Source organism: Mustelus asterias, chromosome 5 (assembly GCF_964213995.1).
Source record: "Mustelus asterias chromosome 5, sMusAst1.hap1.1, whole genome shotgun sequence".
NCBI lineage: Eukaryota > Metazoa > Chordata > Chondrichthyes > Carcharhiniformes > Triakidae > Mustelus > Mustelus asterias.
This window is the reverse complement of record NC_135805.1, coordinates 110,707,667-110,728,490: the sequence shown is the minus strand read 5'-3', so window position 1 is coordinate 110,728,490 and position 20,824 is coordinate 110,707,667. Positions and strand designations below refer to the sequence as shown.

The following is a 20,824-nucleotide window of genomic DNA, read 5'->3' as shown; positions in this document are numbered from 1 at the left end:
TAAGATTAAATATCGAGGTTTAGGGCAGAGAACAGAAGAAGTTTTTTTAACACATGGGGCTGAGAGGTTGTGGAATGCACAACTAGAGTTATTGATTGAAGCAGGGACCATGACAACATTTAAGATTAATTAGAGGTGATTGAAAGAGGGGATAAGGGTATATGTGAACAGAATGAGTATATGATATTAGGACTTGAAGATTGAAGAGCTTAGATTGAAGAACTGATCTCCATCTTGTAAATCCTTACAATTAGTTCTTAAGATATGTAAGCAGTATCATTTTTTTAGTGTTCAGTCCGCTTTAACTTGAAACAAAGATTTGGAAGATCAAGTGTACCGTTCTGGTTGGCACATGACAGGAAGGGCATAATTGTTCTGGAGGAGGAGATTTACAGGGAAAGTTGCCAAGGTTTGAAAAGTGCAGTGAGGAGGCTAAGGGATAACCTGATTGAAGGGCCTAGATAGAGTAGACTGGGATGTCCTGTTTTCCCTAGTGTCAGTTACCAGGGAGAAGTCTCACAACACCAGGTTAAAGTCCAACAGGTTTATTTGGTAGCAAATACCATAAGCTTTCGGAGCGCTGCTCCTTCGTCAGATGGAGTGGAACAGCACTCCGAAAGCTTATGGTATTTGCTACCAAATAAACCTGTTGGACTTTAACCTGGTGTTGTGAGACTTCTTACTGTGTTCACCCCAGTCCAACGCCGGCATCTCCACATCATAGTTACCAGGGACACAGACTTAAGGCTGGAAAAATTAGAGGGGACATGAGGAAAACGTTCTTCACCCAGAGGCTGGTGTTTGCAATTTGCTGCCCAGATTAGTGGTGGAAGAAGAAGCCCTCAACTCAATTAAAAGGTACATGGATCTGCACCTGAAGTGCTGTATCCTACAAGACTATGACCGGGTGCAGGAAGGTGGGATTAGAATGGGCAGCTAATATTTTATTTTTCAGCCACCGCAGACATAATGGGCTGAATGACATCTTTCTGTGCTGTGACTTTTCTGTTTTCAATTCTTAAGATCTATAACGTAGACGGAAATATAGAAGGAAATTAACAGCAATGAAATGAGGGAATACTCATTGAGAAAAGAGTGATATCACCTTATGTTAGCAGAGGACATTATATATTTAGGGACAAGCGTCTTGATTTGAGCCATAGTTCAAATGGTGCATTGTAATTCAGGGTATGGGATACAAGTTGTGGAAGGATAGAATTATAATACTGGCAAATGATTAACATAGTTGCTTTGGATCATGAATGCGAGGTGAACAGAAAGATGGAGAGCTTGGAATTGTAATTGGGGAGACAGTGGTGTGATGGTACTGTCACTGGACTAGTAATCCAGAGACTTGAGGCAAGATCTGGGGACCTGGGTTCAAATCCCACCACAGCAGATGGTGACATTTGAAATCAATAAAAATCTGGAATTAAAAAGTCTAAAGATGACCATGAAACTATTGTTGATTGTGGTAAAAACCCATCTAGTTCACCAATGTCCTTTTAGGGGAGTAAATCTGCCATCCTTACCAGGTCTGGTCTATATGTGACTTCAGCTTCACAACAATGTGGTTGACTGTCACATGCCCTCTGAAATGGAGGGACAGGCAACAAATGCTGGCCCAGCCAGCGACACTCCTGTCCCGTAAAATGAATTTTAAAAATATATACTGTTCATGCAAAATAGTAACCCTGTGGTTGAATGAGCAGATTAGGGACAACTGGAAGGTAGGAATGGAAATATAGGTGGTCAGGGAGTATTTTCCTTGTGCAATATGTCAGGTTGGCTACAGATGTGCACCCCACTTGCTGTTGAGTAATCCACCATAAGACATAGGAGTAGAATTAGGCCACTCGGCCCATCGAGTCCGCTCCGCCATTCAATCATGGCTGATACTTTTCTCATCCCCATTCTCCTGCCTTTTCCATAACCCTTGACCCCCTGATTAATCAAGAACCTAGCTATCTTTGTCTTAAAGACACTCAATGACCTGGCCTCCACAGCCTTCTGCAGCAAAGAGTTTCACAGATTCACCACCACTCTCTGGCTGAAGAAATTCCTCCTCATCTCTGTTTTAAAGGATTGTCCCTTTAGCCTGAAGTTGTGCCCTCTGGTTCTAGTTTTTGCTACTAGTGGAAACATCCTCTCCAAATCTACTCTATCCAGGCCTTGCAGTATCCTGTAAGTTTCAATAAGATCCCCCCTCATCCTTCTAAACTCCAACGAGTACAGACCCAGAATCCTCAACCGTTCCTCATACGACAAGCCTTCATTCCAGGGATCATTCTTGTGAACCTCCTCTAGACCCTTTCCAAGGCTACCACATCCTTCCTTAGATAAGGGGCCCAAAACTGCTCACAATACTCCAAATGGAGTCTGACCAGAGCCTTATGCAGCCTCAGAAGTACATTCCTGTTCTTGTATTCTAGCCCTCTCGACATGAATGCTAACATCGCATTTGCCTTCCTAACTGCCAACTGAACCTGCACGTTAACCTTAAGAGAATCTTGAACAATGACTCTCAAGTCCCTTTAGTTTTCTGATTTCCTAAGCATTTTTCCATTTAGAAAATAGTCTATGCCTCCATTCCTCCTTCCAAAGTGCATAATCTAATACTTTTCCACATTGTATTCCATCTGCCACTTCTTTGCTCACTCTCCTAACCTGTCCAAGTCCTTCTGCAGCCCCCCCCCCTGCTTCCTCAATACTACCTGTCCCTCTACATATCTTTGTATCATCTGCAAACTCAACAGTGCCTTCAGTTCCTTCCTACAAATCGTTAATGTATATTGTGAAAAGTTGTGGTCCCAGCACTGACCCCTGAGGCACCATGCCAGGATCTTACCCTCAACATTGTGGGCACTTAGTTAATAGTCTCCTATGTGGCACCTTGTCAAAGGCCTTCTGGAAATCTAAATAAATCACGTCCGCTGGTTCTCCTTTATCGAATTTCCTTGTTACCTCCTCAAAGAATTCTAACACATTTGTCAGACATGTCCTCCACTTGACGAAGCCGTGCTAATTCAGTCCTACTTTATCATGCACTTCCAAGTACTCTGCAATTTCATCTTTAATAATGGACTCTAAAATCTTGCCAAATACCAAAGTCAGGCTAACCGGCCTATAATTTCCCATTTGCTGCCTCCCTCCCTTCTTAAACAGCGGTGTTACATTAGCTACTTTTCAGTCCTCTGGTACCCTCCTTGCCTCCAGTGATTCCTGAAAGATCGCCACCAATGCCTCCACAATTTCCTCAGCTATCTCTTTTAGAACCCTGGGGTGTAGTCCATCCGGTCCAGGTGATTTATCCAACTTCAGACCTTTCAGTTTCCCCAGAACCTTCTCCTTAGTGATGGCCACTGCACTTAACTGTGCCCCCTGACCAGAGCCTATGAATAGCATGGAGTTTTGTGAATATGTTGGATGTAATAATTGTTATATTTATATTGTTGGACTTAATTTGATATTCTAAACGCGAAGGCCAGAAAAAAACAGTGCACAGTGTACTGCTGTAATACTTTCGGACTACAGAATTGAAGATTTTGCTCTTGGGAGTAGAAGCTTGAGGTGTAAAGAGCAGCAACTTGCATTTATACAGCATCTTGAGTATAGATAATGTCCCAAAATGCATTTGGTGTTGGGGGGGTTGGGGTGCGGCATGGAGGGAGGGGTGGTGGTGAAGGTTAATCCATAAAAGAATAGATGCCAAAGACTGAATTGAATCTTTGGTCAAAACAAAAGTGTCGAGGAGGTTTTTAATGGTGGAGGAAAAAATGTAGGGGAGGAGTTTAAAGTGACAGTACCTTGGAGAAGAAGGGACAAGTTGCTAAGAACTACCAACAGCGGGGCAAAGGGAGAGCAGGATGCACAAGGAAAACCCAAAAAAGAGAACTAAACTAAGAGCAGAAGGGAGACAACAAACTGGTCGTTGTAGTTATGGATAAATTGGGATTAAAAACTTGCAGATGATCAGGATTGGGCAGTAACATTGAATAGATTCTTCTTCAGTTTTCATGCAGGAGACAATTCTCAAACCTATGAAGTGATACCAAACACACAAATTATTAAAGAAAATGTTACAGTGAACTTGCAAATGTTTAAATGTGGAACTCATAAATGGGGGGAAGCTCAAATTTAACAATTACAGTTAACTGCCCTAATCCATCTGAGAAATAACTGGGGATGCATCATGTAGAACAATATAAATGAGTATGTGAAGGGTACATGCATTATATGAATTACTCAGCATGTTGTTAGAAAGTAAGAATTGTTTTTTGTAGTGTGCATGCTAGTGGCTTTTTGAATATGCTAGAAAGTTTTGATGGAAGTTCCTTGTGAAAGCAGTAAGAAAGGTTACAGAACATGGACTATGGGATTGAGAATGTCAGATACAAAGATGGTAGCAAATGGAAGTTGCTTTGCATGAGGAGGAATCAGCCAGTGCTTTTCCCTGTCATTGTTGCCAAGTGATGGAAGTGTCATCGTCAGCTGTAACTGCTCACCGGTGCTCAGTTTGACTTCTGCCAGGGCCACGCTGCTCAAGACCTCATTACGGCCTTGATCCAAACATGGGCAAAAGAGCTGAATCCCAGAAGCGAAACAAGTGACTGCCATTGAGATCAAGGCAACGATTGATTGAGTGTGACCTTAAGGAGTCTAGCAAACTTGAAGTCAGTGAGAATCTGCAAAAATCTCCCCACTGGTTTGGGTCATACTTGAAACGAAGGAAGATGGTTGTTCTTGTTATAGACCAATCCATTTAGACATCACTGTTTGAATTCCTCATGGGTAATGTTTTATGCCCTAACCATCTTCAGATGCTTCATCAATGACCTTCCCTCCAACTAAAGATCAGAAGTGGATGATTGCACAGTGCACATCTTTTGCAACTCCTCAGACACTGAAGCAGTCCGTTTCTGTGTATAACAAGACTTGGACAACATTCAGGCTTGGGCTGATGAATGGCAAGGGACATTAGTACTACACAAGAGCAGTGTGTCTAATCTAAAAGATGCACTCCAGCAATTCACCAAGGATCCTTCGACTGCACCTTCCAAGCCCGCAACCTCTACCACCTAGAAAGACAGGGAGATACATGTGAACACTACCACTTGCAAGTCAAGCACCATCCTTACCTGGAACTATCTCACTGTTCCTTCACCAAGTGGATCAACATGCTGGAGTGTCCGTCCTTACAGCACTGTTAGTGTATCTACACCACATGGAGCATTGTGATCACGGAAGTAGTTCACCACCTCGAGGGCCATCCGCTCACATCCCATGACGAACAAAAAGGAATATTACATATAGTTTACAGGAGAGGGAAATTTGTTTGAAAATATGCAGACATAATTATCCATTTTGAAATCATATATTCTGTACTTGTATTTTTTTTAAATTCATTCACGGGACACGGGTGTCACTGCTGACCAGCATTTATTGCCCATCCCTAGTTGCCCGAGGGTAGTTGAGAGTCAACCACATTGCTGTGGCTCTGGAGTCACATGGAGGCCAGACCGGGTAAGAACGGCAGATTTCCTTCCCTAAAGGATATTAGTGAACCAGATGGGTTTTTCTGACAATCGACAATGGTTTCATGGTCATCAGTAGATTCTTAATTCCAGATGTTTTTTATTGAATTCAAATTCCATCATCTGCTGTGGCAGGATTCGAACCCGGGATCCCCAGAACATTAGCTGAGTTTCTGGATTAATAGTCTAGCGATAATACCACTAGGCCATCGCCTCCCCTTGTATGCATTACTTTGGCTTTACATTTAAATAGCAAAGCCTATGGCAATTTGGGGATCAGTGTTTTCCTCCAATTGAGGTTCAGGAAATGCAAAGCTGAAATACTGTGCCACCACTGGCAGGTGGGTATTAACAACATGACAAGTTTATATGGGTAATTTGACTTAGAAATATGGATATTGAATTTATAATAAAGTTGATTTCCAAAGACGTGTGGGTTAGGTGGATTGGCCATGCTAAATTGTCCCAAGATGCATAGGTTAAGGGGGGGATTAGTGGGGAAATACTTGGAGTTACGGGGGATAGAGCCTGAGTGCGATGCTCTGCTGGAGAGCCGGTGCAGACTCGATGGGACGAATAGCCGCCTCCTGCACCATAAATATTCTATGATTGACAGGAAATGGAGACAATGTAAGATTTTTTTTCTCATATAGCTGTTCCAACAGTTCACATGAGGGTCATTCTTGTACATTTTCCCAGGTTCACTGTAACTACTCAATTTTCAACATGGATAGAAATTAGTCAAAATCAAATTTAAAAATGACTGGCTGGTTTGCACCATTATGTGCAATTTAAATCTCCAGGACAGAATGGAAGATAGCTTTTCAAAAACTGCTTCATCTGGCACAAATGACTCATTAATCAAACTGTGTGGATGTGCTCTGATCCTTTTAGGGTGATGCCGTCAAGGAAGTAATGCTGCGGTTTTTGGGAGAGCAGGCTGCAATGAAGAGACAAGCTTTGACTGCAAATGCTGTGGAGCAGTCCTTTGTGGGACTCAAGCAATTAATAGTAAGTAAAGTGTCGTCCATTTACAGTTTTATCGTAGAGATGCGAGGCAACATTGTTTCTTTTAAATAGTGTGCATTTGCATTACCATGAAATATATTTGTTACCTGAGAGGTGTTCAGAAGGAAGAAGAATTCTTTAGTATTTCTGTCTGCATTCTCATTAACATGCAACAATGTTTGTTTATCCTTTTTAGCTTACCTATTCAGTAAAATGAAAGGATTTTTTATGTTAAGAGAACATATCGTTGAATGCTGCTTGATTTACCCTGCACATTTATCCCTGCACCTCCCCAAAAAAAAGTTATTTCTGACCCCAGCGCCTATAATCCTCAAATCAATTTGCTGCCATCAATTCACCAACACAATACCCAAACTTGAAGAATTAAATGGTGAGCTTAGGTGACATAAACCTGGCATATATTCATTTGAATTTATATCTAATTGAGTTTGTTCAAATGATGAAGCGACTGGGTGGATAGATTCAAATATAATATTTATTTTGATGATGGAATTCAGAAAAGGGGGGCACATGCTTCAAATTAGAAATGGATGATACCAAATGCGGTGACATGACGCATCGTGCCTGTGCGTGGTCTTTGAAAGAGCTGTCTAATTATCTCACTTCTCCGTTCTTTCCCTAAAGCCAAGCAAACATTTCCTTTTCAAGCGTGTATATTTATATATATCCAATTTCCTTCTGAAAGCTATGATTGAATCTGCTTCTATCACACTCTTTTCTGTTTTAGTTCAATCTCAGTTGCTTTAGTCACCCAGGAATCAGGAGCTGTGGATGCCTTCCCTTTCTCACTCATTAGACAGGACCTCCCATTTACCTGCCAATCCTAGTTTGCAATTGACTTGAGCTAAATAAATCCCTTTTTCACTCGTTGAGTTGAGGCCTCTTCCATTTGAGCATCTTTACTTTGTCTTTTTCCAGAACTTCATTAAACATAATGTTATTGTGATCCTTGTTTCCCAGATGCTCTGGTTGCCCCACGGCATTCTCCAAAACTTGGTTCAGCACTGCTTCTATTCTTGTTGGGCTTGAAACGTACTGGTCAGAAAAGTTGTCTGCTACACACTTAAAGAATTCCTCCCCGTCCTTGCCTTTGCACCATTTATCTTGGTCTATGTTAGGTCAATAAAATGTCTCCATTGTCACTACCCTATTGCTCTTACAACTTTCTGAAATTAGCGTGCAACAAAGTATTAGGGTTTATTTCTGGAGTGACAGAATTAGAGAGTAGTCAGGCTAAACTTGATTAGACCTCACTTGTAATGTACAGTTCTGGTTGCCATATTATAAAAAATATATGGAGATGCATATATTTTTTATAATATGGAGATGCTGAGAGGGTGCAAAAAAAGATTTACATCATGTTACCAAAAATGCAAGTTTATACTTAGCAGGGATGGATGAATATACTTGGACGCTGACATTGTGTTTCCACTTGTGGGGATGAGCAAAACTGGAATCCATCAATATATATAATCACAAAGAAATCAAGCAGGGAATTTTGAAGGGACTTCTTTACCCAGAGCATGTTGAAAATGTAGAATATGCTCCCACAGGAGAAGTGGAATAAATATGAGAGAGAAGGGAAACAGGGTTAAGCTGGTAACAGTTGGATGAGTCAGTATTGGGGGGTGGGGTCTGATTAATGGAATGGCAAAAAAGATGGAAGGAGCTAAATTACCTATTTTCCTGTTCCTATTTTCTTGTTTGACTCTATGCATTTCAATATTTTTATTGCATTTTATCATTAGTTGATGTATATTCAAGAAAAAGGAATGTAAATATAATTCCCTTATATTACAGGAACTCTCAATATCTCGCAACTGCCATTGTAACCACTTCACACAGTCAATGCTTTTCTTTCTGTAGATTTTTATTATTATATCTGTTCTACCAAGTTTATTGTTTAGACATTTCAATAAAGGTACAGCTGAAATTTCTGGAATTAGAAACTTATTAAAGTTACCAATCAAATGTTGCACCATGGAAATTCAAGTTTGGCCCTGAGCTTAATGAGATTGTCGGGTAAAAGTGGCAACTGGAAATCAAATTTCCCTGCAGGAAGAAAATTCAGCTGTCTTTGTATTATGCATTTTGGTGGGAAGAATGAGGAGGCCACATACTTCTTGGAAAACAAGAGTCTAAAAGGGATAAAGGTTACTAAGTGATCAGGGGTGCAAATATTGTCATCGTCAATTTGTTATCAAGAATGGCCATTTCTTAATGCATTGGGTCATCCATTGTGTCTCCTAACTTTACTGTAGACCATCATAGCTTTCCGTAGTGCGGAAAGGGATGAATTATCTGATTTTGTTAGGACTGCCCGATCTAGCTTATCTTTTGTCCTTAGCTGCCTGTATTTTCTTTCTATTCAAAGGAAGCAACATTACTATTTTAGACTGCTCCCCAGGGGGTTTTTTTCTTGTGCGCTTTTCTCCCAGTCCATGGTGGACTTGCCACATTTCTTCAGGTTCACTTTCAAGGAATCCTTGAATCTAATCCTTGTCCTACCTCACAGGCAGTGTCCAGGATTAAGTTGTGAATACTGTACATGACCACCTTGGAGATTTTTTCTTCAGTCATATATACAAATGCCCACTTCATCTGAGCAGAGCCTTGATGATAAGTGCTTTAATTGCAAACTTTTCTGTTATTTGAAGTACCTCAATGTTGGACACTTTGTCCTTCCATTTAATTCCTATGATGTTCCATAGGTACAGATCAGTGAGGCGTTAAAAAAAACAAACAAGCCTGTCCACTATCTACAAGGCACAAGCCAGGAGTGCAGTGGAATACTCTCCACTTGCCTGGATGAGTGCAGCTTCAACAGCGCTCAAAAAGCTTGACACCATCAAGGACAAAGCAGCCTGCTTGTTTGGCACCCCATCCTCCTTAGACAGCACATTTTAAACACATGAATGCTACCATCTAAAAGGACAAGGCCAGCAGATACATGGGACCGCCACCACCTGAAAGTTCCCCTCTAAGCCACTCGCCATCCTGACTTGGCAATATGTCACAATTCCTTCACTGTCACTGGGTCAAAATCCTGGCACTCCCTCCCTTACATCACTGTGGCTGTACCTACACCATGTGGACTGTAGCAGTTGGAGAAGGCAGCTCATGACCACCAAGAGCAATTTGGAGTGGGCAATACATGTTGGCCTAGCCAGCAAAGAATGTGAATAAAAAAGACAAAAGGGAGCCCATTTTAACTTTTGATCCCAAATCGTCATATTGGATGCTTCTTGTTCAAGAACAGTAAAGCTATGTGTGTCTGTTTGCACCATTGTTGGAAGGTTGAGATTTCTTTGAAATTGAGGAGGCAGAAGGCAAGCATCAAATATTCTTGTCGTGAGGTTAAATTCTGAAATATGAACACTTCTGTAGCTACTAGAAACTGTACAGATGTTGTCCTAGTTCATTTCATAGTGCTTTTGGAAGAATTGTTCATCCCATTGTTCTTGGTTAAATTAAGATCAGGATTTTCCCTCAGCCAGGATACTGGATTTTATGATTGATGTTGGAAGTTATTTTGTGTTTTGATATTCCCTATTTAATTTGTATGTTTATCATCTACAAAAAGCCAATGGTCAATGTTTACCTAAAGTAGCTTAAAAGTTTTAAGGTAATGTTCTTTGCTACAATATATGCACCTTTCTGAAATATCACGAGCTGTTGATGAATTAGTGATATGTTTCTTTCTGTGCTAACAGAATACTAAGAACTGGAGAGCTGCTGTTGATCTCTGTGGAAGATTACTCACAGCACATGGTCAAGGCTATGGCAAAAGTGGTCAGCCAACTAACCACACTACAGATTCCGTGCAGGTAGGTTGGCCCATTTTTAAATTTGATCAGAAGTATTTCAGATTGATTGATTTGATATCACTGAACTGCAGCAAACAGGAGCCAGCATGAAGGGATGTGTCAAATCAAAACAAAAATCATCCTATCTACTTGGATCATGACATCCATGTGATGACGAATGATTTCTGCTATTATTTTACACATTTACATATGAAATATGGGGGCGGCACAGTGGTTAGCACTGCTGCCTCACAGCTCTAGGGACTTGGGTTTGATTCCTGGCTTGGGTCACTGCGTGGGTTTCCTCCGGGAGCTCCGGTTTCCTCCCACGGTCCAAGGATGTGCAGGTTGGGTGCAATGGCCGTGCTGGATCACCCCTTAGTGTCCTGGGATGAAGTGCTCAATGTTTTGGTTTCCGAAACCCTGTTCTGTGTTTTTAAAAAATGGCTGTATGGACTCCTGGAACACAATGCAAGTATTGTGTGTGTATATTCCGTACAAAAATGTGTGTGTTATAAATGTTACAAATTGACTGCTATCACCCAATCTTTGTCCTTAAGTCAGATTCTTCCTTATCTAAGGTCCAATTGATCAATCTTAGCTGATTATCAATTTACAAATTCATTCTACCTTGTGCAACCATTTTTTTAAATGCATCTTCTGTATAAATGTGAATGTGATGCAACAACTGAACACAATACCAGCTTCCAATGGTACAGAAATAACTCAACTGGAAGGAGGATGAAAGGAGTTAAATCTCAACCGAGCGGAGTGGAGTTAGGGAGAAATCACAGGCATGAAGCAAACATGAATGCACAGAATTTTACCAACTAATTTGGTGCACTTAATTATGTTTTGTTTGACTGTTGTTGGCAATGACAAGGTCATCACAGCCAAACCTGATGCCACATACTTCCAAAACAAGTTGTTCAACAGCGAAGTTTGGAAATCCTGGTGAAATCCAGGAACATTGAGAACCAACTGTTTTGACCTTACTGTTATCCCAGCTGAGGGCAGCAAACTGACAGAATTGGAATCACTGCATGATTTCTTCTGTATATGGCTCAACTGTTCACCAAATTAAATCTGAGCCATGATGAAGGAATAAACACTTTTTAAAAATGGTACTGTGTGCGTATGTAAATATGCATCTTTTAACATTTTCAAGATATTACCTTTTATTGCAATGCAGACTAAGTGACAATAATATGTTCATTATTACAGCTGTGGTTTGTACGACTAGCGTTGTTGATGAAGCTGAGTTTGTTTCAAAACGCTGAGATGGAATTTGAGCCTTTTGGGAGCCTCGATCAACCAGACTTGTACTATGAGTACTATCCTCATGTGTACCCAGGACGCAGAGGTTACTTTTTATTACATTCAAAGTTAATGTATAGTGTTCTCTTTATTGACACTGCAGTGGAGGAGATTGTCCACTCCATCACCAGTTTTGTTTTTCCGCTAATGAAGCAAAAATGTTAGCTGATGTTAACTTTTCATATTTTTGTAATTTTTTAATGTATGCTAAAAACATAATTTCCTCAGCAATTAAAACTATTGCTAATCCATGTTTGCAGCATTCTCTGAAAATTGGGAAGGAAACAAAGGAGAGTATATAGCAATCTTGATTCAGGTTGCTGTTATACATTGGAAAAACAGATTATGTACAAAAAGAATCTCTATTTGGGTAAAGTTAAGAATAGATGGAGCTGTTAGCTATTACATTGTGGATGTATACTATGGACCTTAAAATATTGGAAAGGAGATGGAGGAACAAACTTGCAGGTAGTTTTCATAAAAGTTGCAAGAAGAATATTTTTTTCATTCATTTACAGCATGTGGGTGTCACTGGCTGGACCAACATTTATTGCCCATCCCCAGTTGCCCTTCATAAGGTGGCCTTGAGCTGCCTACTTGAATCGCTGCAGTCCCTGAAGTGTAGGAACACTCACATTGCTGTCAGGGAGAGAATTTCAGGATTTTGACCCAGCATCAGTGAAGGAATAGTGATATATTTCCAAGTCAGGAAGATGAGTGACTTGGGAGGGAACCTCCAGGTGGTGCTGTCCCCAAGTATCTGCTACTCTTGTTCTTCTAGATCGTAGCAGTTGTGGTTTTGAAAGGTGCTGCCTAAGGAATCTTGGGGAGTTCCTGCAGTGCATCTTGTAGATGGTACACAAGGCTGTCACTGTACATCAGTGGTGGAGGGATTAAATATTTGTGGAAGAGGTGCCAATCAAACAGGCTGCTTTGTCCAGGATGGCGTCGAACTTGTTGAGTGTTGTTGGAGCTGCACTCATCCAAACAAATGGAGAGCATTCCATTAGACTCCTGATTTGTGCCTTGTAGGTGGACAGGCTTTGGGGGAGTCAGGAGTTAGGTTAGTCACTGCAGGATTCCTAGCCTTTGACCCGCTCTGATAGCCACAGTATTTGTATGGCTAACCTCCAGGATGTTGATAATGGCAGTTTGGACTATGGTAATACCATTGAAAGTCAAGACGCGATGGTTAAATTCACTCTTGTTGGAGATGGTCATTGCCTGGCACTTGTGTGATACAAATGTTACTTGCCATTTGTCAGCCCAGGCCTTGCCATATTTGGACATGAACTGCTTCAGTATCCGAGGACTCACAAATGGTACTGAACATTGTGCAGTCATCTGCGAACATCCCCACTTCTGACCTTATGATGGAAGGAAGTTACTTAAGATGGTTGGGCCGAGAACAATTCCCTGAGGAATTCTTGCAGTGATGTCCTGGAGCTGAGATGATTGGCCTCCAACCACCACCATCTTCCTTTGTATCAGGTCTGACTCCAACCAGTGGAGAGTTTTCCCCCTGATTCCCATTGACTCCAGTTTTGCTTGAGTTCCTTAACACCACACTCAGTCAAATGCTGCCTTGACATCAAGGGCAGTCACTCTCGTCTCACAATCATGGAGTGGCTGCGGCTTCAAGTAGACAAAGTGGAGGATATTTTGATGGGACAGTATTTGAGAATGTGATCCTATATAATGAGGTTTAGAATAGTTATGAGAAAATATATGGCAAATTCACAGGTGAAAATATTCAACTGATAGGGAGCTAATTTCATTGAGTTGAAAAGGAATCAGGTCCTGGTGGATTGGAATTAAAGATTGGCAGATAAAACAACAAGTGGATAACGACAACCCTAGAATAGAGAGAGTGTTCAGGTAAATACTGGCATTTGGGGGAATGGGAAATGGAAAAACATGGATTACCAATGGTAATAAATGATTTGATAAAAGAAAATAATGTTTGACTGACTTGGTTCTGTTCTTTGCAGACAGCAAAGTGGAGTTGAGGCAGAAGATCAGCCATAATCTTACATAGCAGAGGAGGCTTGAGTGTTGTATGCAGATCTCTGCTCCTATTAAGAAGTAACAAAGGGTCATTGAGGGTAGTGTTGCTGATATTCTATGGATGGGCTTTCAAAAAGCATTTGATGAAGTACCACATTGTTAGACTTAGTAACAGTGTTGAAGCCTATGGAATTAAAGGGGCAGTAGCAGCGTGGATACAAATTTGGCTAAGAAACAGAAAACAGATTAATGGTGAACAGTTGTATTTGAATGGAGGGAGGCTTATAGTGGTGTCCTCCATGGATCACCACTATAAGGATCACTGCTCCTTTTGATGCATAACAATGGCCTGGACTTGTGTATAATTTCAAAGTTTGCAAATGAGTCTCTGAGAAGTAGCGGACAGTCAGAAGGATAGTAGCAGACTTCAACAAGATACATGCTGATGAAATGGACAGGAGCTGGAGGCCAGAGTGAGTATGAGGGGATCAGAGCATGCACCTAACCCTTGCTCACTCATGTTTGACCTGGGCAGTCCAGGCTGTTGCTACATGTAAGGCCAAAGAATGAGGTGCTGTTCTCAAGCTTCCATTGAGCTTCATTAGAAAAGTTGGAGGTAAAGGTTAGAGCAGAGAATTAAAATGCACTTGAAGTGTTGAGTAAAGCAATCCCCGAACCTACATTTCCCAACCCCAGTATAATGGAGACCATTTTGGAAGCAGTGTACTAAATTGAAAGTATAATTAATCACTGTTTCACTTGATAGGAGTGTTTGAGCACTCGACGTTTGAGATGTTGCATCTTATGCATTTGCAGAGAAAGATGTCGTGAGAAGAGGAATACGTGCAGGGGGTGTTGGAAGCATGGAGCAGGCTTTCACAGATAAAATGCCCCTTCGCACTGCTGGAGGAAAGTGCAATTTGGTTGGTGGCGAAATCATGCTGGAGATTATGGGGATGGTGGAGGATAATTTGTTGAATGTGAAGGCTAGTGTTTTGGCAGGTGAGAATTGGAGCAGCCCTCGTATAGTTCTTGGAGAGAGTCAGAAGAGTTGAGTGCAGAGGTGCAGGACGTGTGATCGACCTTATGGACTTGAATGGAGAAGAGTTGTCAATGGAGGAAAATGGAAGTCAAGTTGTGAGACCTGGTTTGGAAGGTAGTCCAATTGGAACAGCTGTGATGGAGACAAAGAAACTAGGAGAATGAGGTCCTTGAATGAAGCTGAGTGGGAGGGTGTCAAATCAAGATCACTGTCAAGAGGGAAATGCATTTATGCTCGATATTGATTGGCAGTCCATCCCCAGAAATGGCGATGAAGAAGTTGAGGAAGAGAAGGATCAGATTTGGACGTTATGAAGGCAAGAGAGGAGTGCAAATTAGAGGTAAAATTGAAATGTTTCAATTTGGACCCCAGAGCAGGAAGCGGCACCGTTAATCATCAGTGTATTGGAAGAGTGGGATATGGGAATGAACTTAGTAGGACTGGGCAAAAGAATGTTCCATGGATCCAACAAAATGGCAGACATAGGTGGGGCCTATCCATGTTCCTGTAACAATACCACATTCTTTCAGGGAGTGAGTCGTCAAAGAAGAAATTATTCAAAGAACAAGTTCAACTAGACAGAGGAGGGTACTGGTGAAAGATGATTGTTCGAGCCTCTATTCAAAGAATAAGTGGTGGTCCTTTAGGTGGGGCATGGAGGTACAGAATGACTGACTGTCCAAGGTGCAAAGGAGACAGTAGGGGAACTAGAAACACTTGAAATGGGCAATGCATTAAAAAGGTAGTAGATGTACATAAGAACATAAGAAATAGGAGCAGGAGTAGGCCATCTAGCCCCTCGAGCCTGCCCCGCCATTCAATAAGATCATGGCTGATCTGACGTGGATCAGTACCACTTACCCGCCTGATCCCCATAACCCTTAATTCCCTTACCGATCAGGAATCCATCCATCCGCGCTTTAAACATATTCAGCGAGGTAGCCTCCACCACCTCAGTGGGCAGAGAATTCCAGAGATTCACCACCCTCTGGGAGAAGAAGTTCCTCCTCAACTCTGTCTTAAACCGACCCCCCTTTATTTTGAGGCTGTGTCCTCTAGTTTTAACTTCCTTACTAAGTGGAAAGAATCTCTCCGCCTCCACCCTATCCAGCCCCCGCATTATCTTATAAGTCTCCACAAGATCCCCCCTCATCCTTCTAAACTCCAACGAGTACAAACCCAATCTCCTCAGCCTCTCCTCATAATCCAAACCCCTCATCTCCGGTATCAACCTGGTGAACCTTCTCTGCACTCCCTCCAATGCCAATATATCCTTCCTCATATAAGGGGACCAATACTGCACGCAGTATTCCAGCTGCGGCTTCACCAATGCCCTGTACAGGTGCATCAAGACATCCCTGCTTCTATATTCTATGCCCTTCGCAATATAGGCCAACATCCCATTTGCCTTCTTGATCACCTGTTGTACCTGCAGACTGGGCTTTTGCATCTCATGCACAAGGACCCCCAGGTCCCTTTGCACGGTAGCATGTTTTAATTTGTTTCCATTGAGATAGTAATCCCATTTGTTATTATTTCCTCCAAAGTGTATAACCTCGCATTTCTCAACGTTATACTCCATTTGCCATATCCTCGCCCACTCACTCAGCCTGTCCAAATCTCTCTGCAGATCTTCTCCGTCCTCCACACGATTCACTTTTCCACTTATCTTTGTGTCGTCTGCAAACTTCGTTACCCTACACTCTGTCCCCTCCTCCAGATCATCTATATAAATGGTAAACAGTTGCGGCCCAAGTACCGATCCCTGCGGCACGCCACTAGTTACCTTCCTCCAACCGGAAAAACACCCATTTATTCCGACTCTTTGCTTCCTGTCGGATAGCCAGTCCCCAATCCACTTTAACACACTACCCCCAACTCCGTGTGCCCTAATCTTCTTCAGCAGCCTTTTATGGGGCACCTTATCAAACGCCTTTTGGAAATCCAAAAACATCGCATCCACCGGTTCTCCTCCATCAACCGCCCTAGTCACATCTTCATAAAAATCCAACATGTTCGTCAAGCACGACTTTCCCCTCATGAATCCATGAGCACGACTTTCCCCTCATGAATCCATGAATCCCCTCATCTTCCCATCCATGTGAATGGGAAGAGACCAGATAGGGGGATAGAACATAGTCCAGATAGGAAGAAATCAGCTCCATGGGGCAAAAACAGGCTGAAACATGGATCTCACAGGGTAGTCCTATTTTCAACCTTAGAAAGTATGTAGAAGTAGAGGAGGGCTTTGTGAGTTTGCAGGGGACAATGAGAATGTGGGGAAGTGGGGGGGGGCGATTCAGTAGGGAACAGCTGTGGAGGGGTTGAAGTCTGTAATGGTCTGATAAATGATAACATGATGTTTGTGATGAGGTCATAGCCCATGTTAAAGAGAGTCAACATTTAGCCTCTTTGCAACGCAACAACACCACCTTTGTCAGCAGGTCTAATGATCATGTCAGGATTACACCTCAGAAAATGGAGCACTGCACGCTCAGAGGGAGGTAGGTTAGAGTGAGTGAGGAATGCAAAGAAATTGAGATGTCACTCCACCAGTCCCAATGAAAACATCAGGAAATGCTATGAGTTCAGGTGGAATGAGACTTTTGAAGATGGAAAAATGGGTCCAGTGTTCAAGAAAGACTCCCAGCCAAAGAAATGGGTGTGGAAGCAAATGAGTTGGATGGGCCAAAAGAGGTGGGGGAGTAGCGGTATTAGTTGGAGAGCATATTACAGCGGTGCAGAGGGAGGACAATTCAGAGGAGTCGTGTAACGAGTCACTCTGGGTGGAGCTTAGAAACAGGAAAGGCGCAGTCACTATGTTGGGGGTGTACTACAGGCCCCCCAACAGCCCAAGGGAAGTGGAAGAATGGATATGTCAGGAGATACTGGATAGGTGCAGGAAATATAGGGTTGTTGTAGTGGGAGACTTCAATTTCCCTGGTATAGACTGGAAATCGCTGAGGGCAGGGACTCTGGATGGGGAGGAATTTGTAAAATGTGTACAGGAGGGTTCGTTGGAACAATATGTAGACAGCCCGACTAGAGAGGGGGCTATACTGGACCTGGTGCTGGGGAATGAGCCCGGTCAGGTCTTCAAAGTTTTGGTTGGGGAACATGTGGCAAATAGTGACCACAATTCTGTTAGCTTTAGGATAGTGATGGAAAAGGATGAGTGGTGTCCCAAGGGTAAGGTGTTGGATTGGGGGAAGGCTAACTTTATTGGGATCAGGCAGAAATTGGCAGCTCTTGATTGGGAGAGGCTGTTTGAGGGTAAATCCACATCTGGTATGTGGCAGTCTTTTAAGGAACGGTTGTTAGGGCTACAGGACAAGCATGTGCCTGTAAAAAAGAAGGATAGGAAGGGTAGGATTAGAGAACCGTGGATAACCAGGGAAATTGAGGGACTGGTCAAAAAGAAAAGAGAGGCGTATGTTAGGTCCAAGCAGCTAAAAACGGAGGGAGCTCTGGAGGAGTACAATGAAAGTAGGAAAGTACTCAAACGGGGAATTAGAAGAGCAAAAAGGGGTCACGAAATGTTCTTGGCAGACAGGATTAAGGAGAATCCCAAGGCATTTTATTCATACGTTAGGAACAAAAGGGTTGTTAGGGAAAAAATCGGACCTCTCAGGGACAAAAGTGGGGACTTATGCTTGGAGCCCAAAGAAGTACGGGAGATCCTAAATGAATACTTTGCGTCGGTATTCACAAAGGAGAGGGATGTGTTGACTGGGAGTGTCTCTGAGGGGAGTGTTGAACCGTTGGAGAAAATCTCCATTACAAAGGAGGAAGTGTTAGGTTTGTTAGAGAATATAAAGACTGACAAATCCCCAGGGCCTGATGGAATCTATCCAAGGCTGCTCAGGGAGACGAGAGGTGAAATCGTTGGGCCTCTGACGCAAATCTTTGTCTCGTCACTGGACGCAGGTGAGGTCCCAGAGGATTGGAGGATAGCCAATGTGGTCCCATTATTTAAGAAGGGTAGGAAGGATAACCCGGGTAATTATAGGCCGGTGAGCTTGACGTCCGTGGTGGGGAAGTTGTTGGAGAAGATTCTTAGAGATAGGATGTATGCGCATTTAGAAAGGAATAAACTCATTAACGATAGTCAGCATGGTTTTGTGAGAGGGAGGTCATGCCTCACTAACCTGGTGGTGTTTTTTGAAGAAGTGACCAAAATGGTTGACGAAGGAAGGGCCGTGGATGTTGCCTATATGGACTTTAGTAAAGCGTTTGACAAAGTCCCTCATGGTAGGCTAGTGAAAAAGGTTGGATCTCATGGGATAAAGGGGGAGGTGGCTAGATGGGTGGAGAACTGGCTTGGTCATAGAAGACAGAGGGTGGTAGTGGAAGGGTCTTTTTCCAGCTGGAGGCCTGTGACTAGTGGTGTACCGCAGGGCTCTGTATTGGGACCTCTGCTGTTTGTGATTTATATAAATGATCTGGAAGAAGGAGTAACTGGGGTGATCAGTAAGTTTGCGGACGACACAAAACTGGCAGGACTTGCAGATAGTGAGGAACATTGTCAGAGGCTACAGAAGGATATAGATAGGCTGGAAATTTGGGCAAGGAAATGGCAGATGGAGTTCAATCCTGATAAATGCGAAGTGATGCATTTTGGTGGGAATAATGTAGGGAGGAGCTACATGATAAATGGAAGAACCATAAAGGGTGTAGAGACGCAGAGGGACCTGGGTGTGCAAGTCCACAGATCTTTGAAGGTGACGTCACAGGTGGAGAAGGTGGTGAAGAAGGCATATGGCATGCTTGCCTTTATAGGACGGGGCATAGAGTATAAAAGTTGGGGTCTGATGTTGCAGATGTATAGAACGTTGGTTCGGCCGCATTTGGAATACTGTGTCCAGTTCTGGTCGCCACACTACCAGAAGGACGTGGAGGCTTTGGAGAGAGTACAGAGGAGGTTTACCAGGATGTTGCCTGGTATGGAGGGGCTTGGTTATGAGGAGAGATTGGGGAAACTGGGGTTGTTCTCCTTGGAAAGACGGAGGATGAGGGGAGACTTAATAGAGGTGTATAAAATTATGAAAGGCATAGATAGGGTGAACGGTGGGAAGCTTTTCCCCGGGTCAGTGGTGACGTTCACGAGGGGTCACAGGTTCAAGGTGAAGGGGGGGAGGTTTAACACAGATATCAGAAGGACATATTTTACACAGAGGGTCGTGGGGGCCTGGAATGTGTTGCCGGGCAAGGTGGTGGAGGCGGACACACTGGGAACGTTTAAGACTTATCTAGACAACTATATGAACGGAGTGGGAATGGAGGGATACAAAAGAGTGGTCTAGTTTGGACCAGGGAGCGGCGCGGGCTAATTGTTCCTTGTTTCTCGTTTCAAGGCTTCATTCTATGATCATCTTGCTGGTGCCAGTACAGAGCGACACTGCGGATAGTTGGGAACCTGTCTCGGGGGCAGGGAATTCATATGGTGTTCGTGGAAGTGGAAATGACTAGGGCTGGGAAGCATTTTCCGATCAGGGCCAGTGTGATCTCCTGGACTCGTTTCGATCGCCTCAGGGGGTCGGAGAGGAATTTCCCAGATTTTTTTCCCCCATATTGGCCCTGGGGTTTTCACTCTGGGTTTTCGCCTCTCCCTGGAGATCACATGGTCTGGAATGGGGGGGTGGGGGTGAGTTAATAGGTTGTGATGAACAAAGCATCGTAGCTGTGAGGGACAGCTCGGTGGATAGGATATTGGTATGTAGATAGGCTGGAAAATTGGGCGGGGATCCTGGATTCAGGATTCAATCCTGGACCGGGGAGCGGCGCGGGCTTGGAGGGCCGAAGGGCCTGTTCCTGTGCTGTATTGTTCTTTGTTCTTTGAAAACCCAGCGATATGCTGCTTTCTCTATTCATTGGGACAGGGTCAAAAGGAATGAAGCTGAGGGCTGATTGTTCAAAGTCAGAGAGGGAAAGGCTGGAGGGGATGGTGAAAACCCAAGAAGCCAATGTAATTGGAAGATAGTGTCAGAGAAAAATGAAGGGGAAGGAGGAGTGGAGGGATGTTGGTATTTAAGTTGAAACTTGCAATCCTTTAAACTTGAGCAGAAAAAAAAGCAATTTTGTTGAAGAAG

The 20,824-nt window shown here is 43.0% G+C and overlaps 1 protein-coding gene across 4 annotated transcripts in view; it reads left to right on the top strand.

Moving 5' to 3' along the window:
* Nucleotides 1–20,824, top strand: part of trappc12 (trafficking protein particle complex subunit 12) — a 76,773-nt gene that overhangs the window by 11,021 nt on the left and 44,928 nt on the right. For all 4 annotated transcript variants that reach the window (XM_078213202.1, XM_078213203.1, XM_078213201.1 and 1 more), the window contains 3 exons: nt 6,429–6,545; nt 10,277–10,390; nt 11,594–11,732. In XM_078213202.1, coding sequence (XP_078069328.1) covers nt 6,429–6,545; nt 10,277–10,390; nt 11,594–11,732 — 370 coding nt within the window. The remainder of the gene's footprint in view (nt 1–6,428; nt 6,546–10,276; nt 10,391–11,593; nt 11,733–20,824) is intronic.